The following is a 12,745-nucleotide window of genomic DNA, read 5'->3' on the forward strand; positions in this document are numbered from 1 at the left end:
TATGGGAGTGCAATTTCTTGGGATTTACATGATGGTGGTAGAGAACTGACCCCCACAAGTTACCCTCTACACACACACACACACACACACACACACACACACACACACACACACCACCACCACCACCACACCACACTTCCATTCCCACACACCAAATGAATAAACAATAAACAAATATAACATTGTAAAAAGAAAACGAATGCACGTATACATACATACCTATGGCAAACAGCTCTACTCCAGACTCACGGAGGTTTCTAGATGGTGGGATGATGTCGTCTTGGGATTTTCCATCTGTGATTAAAATGCCAATCTTGGAAACCCCACTCCTCGATCCTGCTTCTGGTTTAAAGCTATTCTCAAAAATGAAGTTCAAAGCAAGACCTGGGAGAGAGAAACACAAACCAAACATCTCTAATTAAAGCCTTCTAGTTGGAAAGCATATCCCCATGGTGAGTGAGATGGAGCTTTCACTTTCACAGCAATCTGGAAGGGCCTAATGAAAAATCCAAATCCACTGGAATAAAGGAAGTACAAAAGAGCCTGCTATTGCACCAGGTTATACATCATAGATGACAACACATTCTGCATTCTTCCTTGGACTTCTTTTGTTCAGGGGAGGGAAAACAACAATATCAGCAAAGTTACTCTAAAATGATACATTTTTACTCATTGGAATAATAAATATATTTCTCTTGGGTGAATCTTTAATAAACATTTTTGTCTCTGACAACACTATTTAAGGAATCTTTTATTTATTTTTCTTTTTCTTCTCTTAAAATTAATATACAAAACAACAAATTTCTTTATTACAAACAGTCTTTTAGACCACCAATTCACTCAACAAACATCTACTGGAGTCTTGCTAAATGTCAAGCACTAGGTAGATGATAACGCTCTCCCTTTTCCTCTCACTGATCTTATTTATTCACTTACTTAACTTGGGGGGCAAGACTAAGGGTTGATTCTAAAACCTCACACATGGCTTCACTGAGCTAGCCAATGGTCTACATGCCAGACTGAGTTCTAAAACCCAGCTACTGCCTTTTGAAACACTTTTTACTTGGAAAGAAAAGTTTTACAACATGCAATATTTCTTCCGCGTTTAATAATTTTTTTCATGGGTATTAACAACTCCAATAAAGTAAGCCTCAGATTGGTAAGGAATCTGTTCAGATAGTCCTGGAGGTGTGGTTCAGTGGTAGAGCCTTTGTTTTGCCTGCAGAAGGTCTTGGGTTCAATATCCAGCACCGGGGGGAAAAAAAAGGAAGTTGGAATCTAGAGAACTTAGTGCCTGACATGAATTTGGGGAAAATTCTTGGCCATTGTTGTTTCAAGTATTATGCCCTCATCATTTCATCATTCTCCTTTCTCTTTGGTATTCTTGTTATCACCTGTGTCTATCTGGCTGTTCTACAGTCCTTACATTTCTGGTGTCCGCTTTTTTTCCTCCTTCTTTTCTGTTATGGAGCTCACCGAGCTTTGAGATTCTCCATGAGTCACAGGCCAGCCTACTAAGTCCGCCAAATGTGTTCCTCATTTGTTTTATAGTGGATGTTTATTTGGTTTTTGTTCCTCTCCTACGGCTAGCATTTCTTTCGGGTCTTTTAATTGGGTTTCCATCTTTCTCCTTGTATTGCTCCTTGGTTACTGCATATTGTCTACTCTACCCATTAAGCTCACTAGTGCGCTAAAAAAAAATAAATAAATAAATAAATCACATCTACACTTATGTTCATGCCACAGATAATTTTAACGTAAATATTGTTACATTACTCCGTTATCAAAAAATACTAGTGGGTCAAAAGTCTTCAAATATTTACATGATAATTAGTAACTGAAGTCTCAAATAAGGGCAAAGAAAAAGTACTAATTAAAAATAAAATAGCATTGAGTGTGACGATGCACATTCAGAATCCAAGCATTCAGGAAGCAGAGGCAGGGGATTGTTGATTAAAACCCTGTCTGTTCTACATAGATAAGCTTTGTCTCAAGAAATGGATAAGATGGGCCACAAGGGCAAGCACTATGCAACTGGTGACAGCTACTGGCTTCCATGATGGCTTCAATTTCTTCTAGAGTCAATCATCTCAAATTGTAGGTCACATGAACCCCTATATATCTTTGGTCATGAGGCTGGCAAGCAATCTGGCAACAGTTAAAAGTTACTGAATTACAGTGGACTAAAAATTAATTCAAACTCAATATGTAATGAGCTAGATATGATGACGCACACCATAAACCACAGCGAGTTGGAGGCCACCCTGGCCTACACAAAGAGTTCTATGCCATCCAGGACTACACAGTGAGACATTGCCTCAAATAAAGATAGATAGATGATAAATAGATAATATAAAAGATAGATAGGAAGATAGATAGACAGATAGATAGATAGATAGATAGATAGATAGATAGATAGATAGATAATAAGCAATGAATTGAGGTGGCTTTGGCTACACTGGCCTATGCTCCATCACACAAAGCATCAGTGCAGCCTTACTGCTGGAAACATAACATGCACACTGCACTGTGTGTGCCATCATACCACACAATGCCAATGAACGCTGCCTGCAACACCTGGCTACAGATTTAAGACTATCGTACACTGTGATTTGCAGTATTTTACTGAACACATCAAGTTTTCTACTTGCTTAGACAATGTAGATGTTTACCTGTAGAAAACAAAGATTTTTTTAAACTGTCTTTCTACCAACATTCCTCAGAATTTAAGTATAAAATCATTTTGCCTTTGTATTATATTAGATTAAATCTTAATATGATACAAAAAAAAGGCCATCTAAGACCTTTTAATGTTATGTGGGAGAAGGAAAAGAAGAAGAGGAAGAGGAGGAGGAGGAGGAAGAGGAGAAAAACAAAACATTGTCTACTCTTTACAAGGAGAAAAATAAGGTGATACAGTTTCCCTTCAGCAAGATGTTTAGCTAAGAATGTGCATTGAAGAAAACGTACCTGTCAGAGTATTTCCTCCTTTGTAAGGAAGGCTTCGGACAGCATCAATCACTTCATCTTTTGTAGTAAAGGCATTCAAGTGCCACTCTATTCTGGGGTCCCCACTATACTGTGCCAAACCTAGGAAAGATGGGAGAGAAAGTTCCTGAAGAAGTTACACTCTACTCAAGATCTCATGATTACACAAGAAAGTGGGATGACTAAGATCTTCATCTGTCTAACATTCTTTTCTTTGTTGGCTGCGTGTTTTCAAAGAGAAGTCCTGGTATCAGCTAAAGGAGTCTTGCTGGGTGTACCTGGGAGTGTGGGGAGTTAACATACTTTCTAGTTATTTAGGAGTTATCAAATAATAAGGTATTTGCCATTTAAATGCAAAAGGGTTGGCCATGTGTAGATAAAAAGTCTAGATTTATTTGTTATTTTATTCTTAAAGGGATGATATTCCTTAATGACTACCTAAAAGTTACAACTACAAAACCTTTTACAGAAAATATATTATCGTATTGCTTAGACTATGGCACAAAGATTCATAAGAGTTTTTTTTTTCTTTTTATCTTAACTAGAATTAACTTGACAAAGAGATTGCCAAAATATCACTTCCAGCTTTTTAATTCAACATTTCTCTGGACTTGGCTATTTCTTTTACATACAGATGGCTGCATGATAAATTCTGGGTTTTTTTTTTTTTTTTTCATAATAAATTCTTATGCAAGCTCTGTTCTAAAGCTTCATCCTCGTCAGTAGTAAAGGGGAGAGTGGGTTTCCAGAGAATAAATGTATTCAATAGTCAAGTGAATAGTAGCATCAGAAACTTGGTAGGGATAATATAAAATTGTTAGGAAGACATATTTATTGATCTGCATGTGTGCTTTCTGGAACACCAGGGGAATTGATCCTATAACTTTGAACACAGCATTGTAAAGGGTTTCTGAGATTCTTAAGAAGCTTCCCAGAAATTTTGCAACTGTAACTAGCTCCTATGGTCCAAAAGTTGTACCAATCCGTGTCTTCTCTGAGCCCACGTTGAACGCTGTGACAAGGTTTTCCAAAAAATTCCGCACCAGCCTGAAGTTGAATCTCCCAATACTCCATGACCCATCCACCAAGATGACGATGTCAGCAATGGCTGGAGTCTCACAGAAGAATTTTACTTCTGCAAAGTGCAAACCACAAAAGCACATGTGTTACTGTCAGAACTTTTAAAAGTGGGAGTTGACTTCAGTGTTCAGATAACTTAGTGCTAAGAATACAATAAAGTTCCCATCAAGGCTGCCATCTTTTTTTTTTTTTTAATAACTCTTCCTTTAACTGCATTCTTCCAAGGAAAAATCTGTAGTAATGGTTGGCAGCAGACTCGAGGGCTCTGGAAATAGTTACCAAAGTGCTGTCAGGTTTCGGCCAACCTGGCAACTCATCCTGCTGTGTGCTTTAGAAAGTGGTGTCTGTACAAAATCTTCCACCCTTGGGCTTCAGCCTGCAGAATCTTTCCAGGAAAAGTCTCAACAATATCAGTAAAGGTCATCTTCCTGGAACAGGCAGGTGGCCAGGATATAAAATAGGCTGCCCTCCTGCCCTGATAAGCCTATGTTAGATAAGCCAGCGCTAGGTGATCAATCTAAAAATAGTAATTAAATAAGATGCTCAGTTGGAAAAAGAAAACAAGGGCTCAAAGGACTTCTCCCAGTCTATTTCATGTTGTTGCTGCTGCTTTTCTTATTGTTTCTATGTGACAATAAGATTTTTGCCCCTAAAGATCAGCTAAGTAACTGGTGTTATCACTAGTTCAGAGAGTGCTTCACATAATTATGCATAAAGGACAGCAAGTTGTTGACGTGGCACCACCAGTACCTGGCCATCATGGATGGTGCCCACCCATTGCAGGGATGCTGCAGAAGAGGAAAGGAAACCTGTCTTTACCACACAGATGGATGCCTAAGGTAGCAGAAGTCTATGGGTGATGAGTTGAAAGCCACCATTGTTCATACAGAGCCAAGACAGTGGAATACTCTCAACATACTTTATAAATCCTTAAATGTATCATGGCAAGCCAGGCACAGTGGCACACGCCTGTAATCCCAGCACTCAGAGAGGCAGAGGCAGGTAGATACAAATACACACACACACACACACACACACACACACACACACACACACACACACATATGGCATTTTTAGTATGTTAAATGGCATTGCTTCAGACTACAATTTACCCTTCCCATAACTGTTCACTTTTGCTGGATTTTCATACTAAAGTAGAAGTGACTGTGTGTGTGTGTGTGTGTGTGTGTGTGTGTGTGTGTGTGTGTGTGTGCTTTTATTCATTTTTACTTTTTTTTGCCAGACCAATTCTACTTGGCTCATGTCTTAACATTAAAATGACAACATAACAATTTCTGAAATATAATTTGTACGTTGAAAACAAAAATGCAGAAAAATAATATTATCCATCAGGCCAGATGTGTTCACAGATGTAACAATGGCAAGATAGGGGTTGGGTCTGGGGAAGTTTCAGCTGCTATTTTGATTAAGTCTGGGATTTGCTGCAAAGGAGGGAATTTGTGCCTAGCAGTATAAGCATGGTCCAAACCCCCGGCTAGGGCAGGCGTCAACCCTGGGAAAGACTCTATCGACGTTGTTTTGCTAAGCTGTCATGTAGTCAAACTGCCTTTGAAATATTTGTGTTTATAATTATGGATCTGTGCTGCTCTCAACCTTGGTCAGAAAAGCTACCTATGGCAGTGGGGAGTAGCTAATGCAAAAATGCCTGACAATTCAAAGTGCTGAGAATAAGCGACTACGAGTGCTCGGCCACAGATGAAGTATGTCCATGGCCCACCCTCTCCAAGGCTCAGGGAAGACCGTGGAAGAGAGGTACCGAGAAGATGTGAGAGCCAAAAGATGGAGATGTGTGCTGTGAAGTGCTGGAAATGCATGGCAGTTCTACACATGAACTAACAGCAGGTATGCCTGCCTGCACATGATCAAGCCAGTAAGAAATCACAGCACGGAGTCGGGAAGGGTCCCTGACACCACCCCTACCTGAGGGATTACTGGCAGTTGGCTGACAGCTGCAAGGGGAGGTGGAGCTCTGGATTTGTCTATGCCCCAGTGTGTGACACTACACCATGTGCATATGGATTAACATCGATTGGATTCAATGGGTTATGACCAAAAAAAATAATAAATCAGGGACATAAATGTATTAGGAAGGGTGGGAACTGGAGAAGGAGGGAGGTGGATATAACCAGGACTGGTCATATATGTGTATGCAATTTTCAAAAACTGAAAATAGAAAAAGCTTTTATTATTTAAAAAAAAAAAAAAAGAAGAAAAAGACAGCCGAACTACTGTGGCTGGCAAAAGAGACAAACAGTTAAAGAAAATTTTCTTTGCATCTACCACACTGCATTCATTAGCTTAAAGGAGCTCGATTTTTTTTTCCAGACATAAATAGGCATGGAAGACCCGGATCGTTTTACCAGACGGGGAAAATGTACTTGGCAATGGAATACTCCAGCCTTCATTATGGAAGCTCAGGGGTACAACTCAATCCAGGGCTACTAGTTACATTTTTGGCCCTAAATTCTTCTAATTTAATAGAAAAAAGATACCAGCTCTGCATTTGAGACACAGCCTGACTAACTCAAGGCCAACCCAGATTCTGCCACGAATCGTGGAACAGAAATTCCTTAGGTTTTTTTTTTCTCTCTTTTAACATAATCTGGGGAAGTTGTTATCTTATTATGCTTCAAGAACTCGTCTCATCTCATACTACTCCCAACTATAATATAAAATTGATTATAAGCCCAAATAATTGATGACTGAAATGATACTAAAGTTTGGAATGTCGTTCACATGAACAAAAACACCTTAAAGAAAAAGCGGAAAAGCCATGCATGGTGGTTGGCACCTACAGCCACATGACTAGGAAGCCTGAGGCGAGATAGTCACTGGGATTTGGGGCAAATCAGGACATGTGTCAACTAGATTTTATTGGGAACAAAAATTAAACCTGCAGACCAGTTTCAGAATAACGGCTATCATTGTTATGCTGAGTCTTGGGGCTTGTGAGCACAGGGAGTCTCTACACGCATGTCAGGAGCTATGTTCCTCCACTGTTCTCCAGCCTCAACATGTGCTTCCATGCATGGTTTGGTATGTTTCCATCTTTAGGGCAATCCTTTAAGTTGCAACCCACCGATTAATTTTTGCCAGTGGAAGGAGCACCCATTACATTTTACTCTGATCTTATTTTGGCCACTAAAATAGTTAAATATTGCTTTGTCCACTTATTGGCCACCATTTCTTGTCTTTTAAAATGTCTGCTCCTGATTCTTTATGCTTGAAACTAATGTTTCTTGCTTTCCTCTGTTGTGTAATGTTTCTTCCTGGTTGTAATGTATCACTTTTTCTTATCATTCGGTTTGTTTGTTTGGGACGATATAGCCCCATATAGCCCCAAATTCCAGTGATCCTCTTGCCTCAGACTTTCTAGTTATGTGGTTATCGCTGTCAACCACCATAAATGGCCAAGAAAATGCTCATAATCATTTCATCAGGATCCAGGATTCATTTAATGACTTAAATTAGTTTTTATGCCACTAGAAAAAAATCAGATAATTCATTATCTGATGCATCCAAAGGAAAACTGTGGCTACAGAATGATGTTTTACTTAAGTGGGGTTATAGTCAAGATTCCCCAGACAATGTGAAATAAAATCCTTAAAAAACAGATAAGTAATTTTTAGAAGCTTTTACAAGCAGCCAATGGCTCTGGTTGTATCATGGAAGAGACAACTTTGTGTTTCTTTTTTTGTTTGTGTTTTGTTGTTGTTGTTGTTGTTGTTGTTGTTTCAAGGCAGGGTTTCTCTGTGTAGCCTTGGCTGTCCTGGACTTACTTTGTAGACCAGGCTGGCCTCAAACTCACTGCAACCCGCCTGCCTCTGCCTCTCCTCTCCGCCACTCCCACCCCCACTCCCCCCACCCCCGTGCTGGGATTAAAGGCGTGTGCCACCGCCACCTGGCTGTTTTTTTCAATAAAGAATCAAAATCATTTTATATTTGTCCAAAGCTCAAGAAGTATTTTTTTAATACATTGGCCCACTTTGGCTCTTACATTATGCCCATGGGGAGACATTATTGTCACTCTTCAGAAAATTAAACCCAAGTTCATACAGGACAAGTGACTGGGTCCATGGTCATGGTCAGGCAGGATGGGATTCCAGAACTTCTAACACACCCTGTCCGATACTGCAGGCTATGGTTTCCATAGACACTGTCCTCATGAGCATCAGATGCATGCATGTGAGTCACCTTTGGAAACTTCCCGCTGGTAGGTATGGAGCACAGCTGCTTCAGCTCTAGGTGACGTTCCTTTTAACCAGAATGAAGTCAGTTCTCATCCTTCCAGTCCTGGTTGAGGTGTACCTTTTAAGGCATCTGCACTAGCTACATTTCTCTTTGGAAAAAATGACTTTGAGAAGGAATGGCAGTTTTAGAGGTCTCAGCTGACTGTGTGGGAGGCCCATGGCAGGGTAAGGGACATTTGTATCACAGAGGCCAGGAAAGAGTAAGAACTTGATGTCAGCCAGAAGGGCTGCCCCAATGACCTACGGCCTTCAAGGAAACCCTGTACCTTTCATTTTGCCCCAACTATGCCGTCATATTGTGACTCCATCAAAGAGCTGATCTATTGGTTATGTCAGAGCCCTCTCCTTATCTAAGTTCTTCTAAAAAATCATCACCATGGACAGAGGCAGTAGCATGCTCTACAAAGCTCTTGGGTGCATCTCAATCCAATCAGGTAGGTAATTAAGTCAGTCACCACAGCGTCCCTGGCGGATGGATGATTGACCAACAGCACTCCCAGTGTTCTCTTCTAACCTGCTCTTACTTCTTCCTGGAATGTCTAGAAAAACGCTGTGCATAAGTGAGTAGTAATCGCTTTACGTCCATTACATTCTATGTCATTAATTATGACTGAGCTATGAGTGCCCATACATTTGACTAAACATTAGTCTAGATGTGTCTGTGAAGGTTTTCTTGGTGAAACAATAAAGCAGATGGCTCTGTCTCCCAGATATAGGCTTCCCTAATTAACTCAACATCAGTACCTGAATAGAGGCAAAGATAAACTAGGAGAGAACTCCTGCCAGCTGCCTAGGCCAGCATTTTTTTTTCTTGCCTTGAGCTTGCTAGCTTTGGGTCTAGAATTGACACCATTGCTTCCAGCCTTCAGATTTGAACTAAAGCTTGTCTCTTAAGTCCCCAGCTTGCTGGTTGCCTCCATGATTTAGTAAGCCTGTTCCTTATGAACGTCCTTTCTTACAAATGTCTTTTTAATTAAAGACCAATATCAATCCTATACATAGAAAAGGGATGGAGTAACTAGAGAGGGTAGAAACACTGCCCACGCCCCCCCCCCCATGCTGAGAAAATGGAAAGACTCAATTCAATGGTAAGGCTGACTACAAAACCTGGGATTGCTTGGCCAAATTCACTTCCATTACTATCAGAATAGGGGAGAGAGAGAGACAGAGACAGAGAGAGATAGAGACAGAGAATTGTCAAGCTTTCCTGTATTTGGAGTTGGAGTTTTGCACAGCATGAAAGCAAATCCATAGGCCCTTGTCCCACCGTTGACCTTCAGTGCATAACACCACAACAGCTTGCAGGAATGTGAAGCCTTGTCACTGCAGCACAGCCAAGAGAACATCTCAGCTGCCACTCCGAACTCTGAATCATAACAATAACTGACAATTCTATAAAAATCCCAGTCATTGCATTTCTCTTCTGCTCCAAGGGCCTGGGAGAAGACAGCTGCTTCCATATTAAAGAGCTATCTCCTTAGATGCAGGATTTGGAGTTTCTATATGCCCACAGGGGGATATAAGTGACAGATTTCAACTCAATTATGGACAGGTTGTCTGCTTTGGGGAGCAGCGATATCTTTGTTAACCAAAGCAGATGAGCTAAGCACTGGGATGCAGAGCTGTAACCCCAGGACTTGAGAATGTGAGACAGGGGGATTCTCATCAGTTGAAGGCCAGCCTGGGCTACATAGTAAAAGCCTGTCTTAAAAAATATGGGTTTTTCGGTGTTGGGTTTTTTGTTTGTTTGTTTTTTGTTTTTTGTTGGTTTGTTTGGCAAAGAATGAGATGGATGAAAGAAAAGACGTAACAACTGAGATTTAAACACCTTCCCTATAGCCTAACTACCTGACTCTCCAATAACATTCAAAACTAAATTCTAAGATTACTGCTCACTTCCCAACCCACAAACCTGAGCTAAACCAGTCATTGTGCTTTTCAAAGCTTTATTGATCTCTACTTCTCTTGACTTGTCTGTATTTATTCCTCACTTTGTGCCAATACAGTTCTTATTCTTTCCCTAACAACTCCCATTTTACACACACACACAAACACACACACACACACACACACACACACACACACACCTTATCTACCTTCTCAAATTTGAAATTATCATAATTCAGTTATCTCAAGTAGATTAAAATTCCTTTGAGAAAACATAGTACTTCTTAATTTCTTTTGTATAAAGTCAGTTTTAAAAAATTGTTTGTACGGTTACCTAGTTATTTCCCGGCTTTCTCAAGAAAGGCCACTTTGTGTCATCAGCTCTGTTTTCAGATACAAGTTCCTCACGTCTAGAACCAGTGTGTAACAATGCCATTTGTTTTCAGCTCTTCCTAAAGCATGCACCTCTCTAATCAAACATACATGCACACATATATACATGCATGCATACATACATACATGAGGCATTCTAGAATATTCTTAGACAAGAATCTCAATTATAACAAGTTAAAATTTTAAAAAATAATTTAGGCACGGATCAGAAGAGCTCCACCATTCTGCAAAGGGACTCCTCCAAAGTGACTAAGAGTACTCACCCACCTAAAGGCAGGAGCATCTACAGCAATGCTGGTCTAAATAGAAAACTTACACCATGTACAAGTTTACATTTTTTGTAAATCTTCAATTCTTCCATGAGGTGACTATAACAGTTTGCATGTGAAATGTCCCCCAAAGGCCAGTGGTGCGTTGCAGGAACTTTAGGAGGCAGAGATACAATGGAGGAAGTGAGTCACTGGGAGTGAGTTGGGAGGACTATAGCTTGGTATTGCTTCCTATGCTGTCTGTTTCCAGATCCGGTATGAGGAATCAGGATATTTCCACTGCCACAAAGCCATTTGCCACCGTGTCATCCTCACATGATGGACTGTAACCCCACAGACTGTGAGACAAATAAATTCCTTCTCCCTGAAGTTTCTTCTTGTCAAGTATTTAGTCACAGCAAGAAAAAGTAACTAATACAGTAAAAGAAGTGATTCACTTTAAGAGGGCACATTTATGAGAAAATCCAGACAATCATAAAATATAACTTCTTGCAGTGAGCTTGTGTGTATGTGTGTGTGTATGTGTGTGTGTGAGAGAGAGAGAGAAAGAGAGGGAGAGAGAGAAAGCACCCACGTGTGTGTGTGTGTGTGTGTGTGTGTGTGTGTGTGTGTGTGTGTGTATTATGTGTATGTGTGTGTGTGAGCACGTGCTTTCCAAGTCCATTCTGAGGCCATTTATTTCAGTTAGTTGGTTTTTGTTTCATTTGGGGGTTTTGCTTTGTTTTGTTTTGTTGTGTGTTTGCAGTTGGTTTTATTTGTTTGTTTGTTGTCTGGGTTTTGTGGGGGGTTAGCGGGAGGGGATTTATTTGTGTAACCTTGGCTGTCCTGGGCTTACTTTGTAGACCAGGCTGGCCTCCAACTCACATCAATCGCCTGCTTCTGCCTCCTGAGTGCTGAAATTAAAGGTGTGCACCACCATGCCCGTGTCAGTTATTTTTTTCTTTTGTTTGATTGGTTGTTTGGTTGTTTTGTTTTGTTTTGTTTTGTTTTGATTTGTTGAGACAGAGTCCTGGAACTCTCACTATAGACCAACTTGACCTCGAACTCACAGAGATCCACCTGCTGCTTCCTCCTGAGTACTAGGATTGCAGGTGTCATCCACCACCTCTCAGCTCAGTTAATTATTTTTATTTATTTAATTTATTTTTTTAGATACAGTCTCCTGCATCAGAGTCTGGCCTTGAACTCTTTATATAGACAAAAGTAGCCTGGAGCTTCTAATCATCCTGTCTCTGACATGCTGGAATTACAGACGATTCCTAACGCTAATTTTATGAGATGCTAGGGACTGAACCGTAGGCTTTGTGCATGCTGGGCAAGCACTCTACCCACTGAGCTACATCTGCATCTCCTTTTCAGTTAATCTTGATCCCATCTTTGTACATCCTGATGTGGCCAATCAGATTCTTGTGTCTCCTTGTTCATAGCACTTGATTCAGGACTGAACATATGAATGGAGTAGACCAGTACAACTCTTCTTCAGACAGCTTCTAAAATAACTAGGGTCCAATAGCACAGTGCCTGGCTAGTGTGCCCTGAGTCTGACCCTCAGTAATAGAATGAATGAATGAATGAGTGAATGAATGAAGCATTATCCAAGTCTTTTCCAATATGAGACTGGACTACCTTGTTACCATGTAATTCTCTTGAAGAGAACTCCAAGGGCCTTTAGAAACTTGCTTATGAATAAAGCTATCGCAGAAGAAAGCTATGTTAGGGGATGGAGGAGCATGAAAGAGCAACGAATCCTGGGCTGAAGCCCAAGAGGCAACAATGATTGAACACCAGCATGCATTGCACAGTGACCCTTCAGTCCATAACTGACTGTATATGGAACAATGGTCCCATACTCTATAA

General features: G+C 40.5%; 1 protein-coding gene across 17 annotated transcripts in view; it reads right to left on the bottom strand.

The window, feature by feature from the left end:
• Col14a1 (collagen type XIV alpha 1 chain) overlaps window positions 1-12,745 on the bottom strand; it is a 243,533-nt gene that overhangs the window by 179,887 nt on the left and 50,901 nt on the right. For all 17 annotated transcript variants that reach the window (XM_051159672.1, XM_051159671.1, XM_051159655.1 and 14 more), the window contains exons 6-8: window positions 3,968-4,123; window positions 2,971-3,090; window positions 220-384 (exon numbers count right to left, since the gene is read on the bottom strand). In XM_051159672.1, the coding sequence (XP_051015629.1) occupies window positions 220-384; window positions 2,971-3,090; window positions 3,968-4,123 (441 nt within the window). The remainder of the gene's footprint in view (window positions 1-219; window positions 385-2,970; window positions 3,091-3,967; window positions 4,124-12,745) is intronic.

Source organism: Acomys russatus, chromosome 17 (assembly GCF_903995435.1).
Source record: "Acomys russatus chromosome 17, mAcoRus1.1, whole genome shotgun sequence".
Taxonomy (NCBI): domain Eukaryota; kingdom Metazoa; phylum Chordata; class Mammalia; order Rodentia; family Muridae; genus Acomys; species Acomys russatus.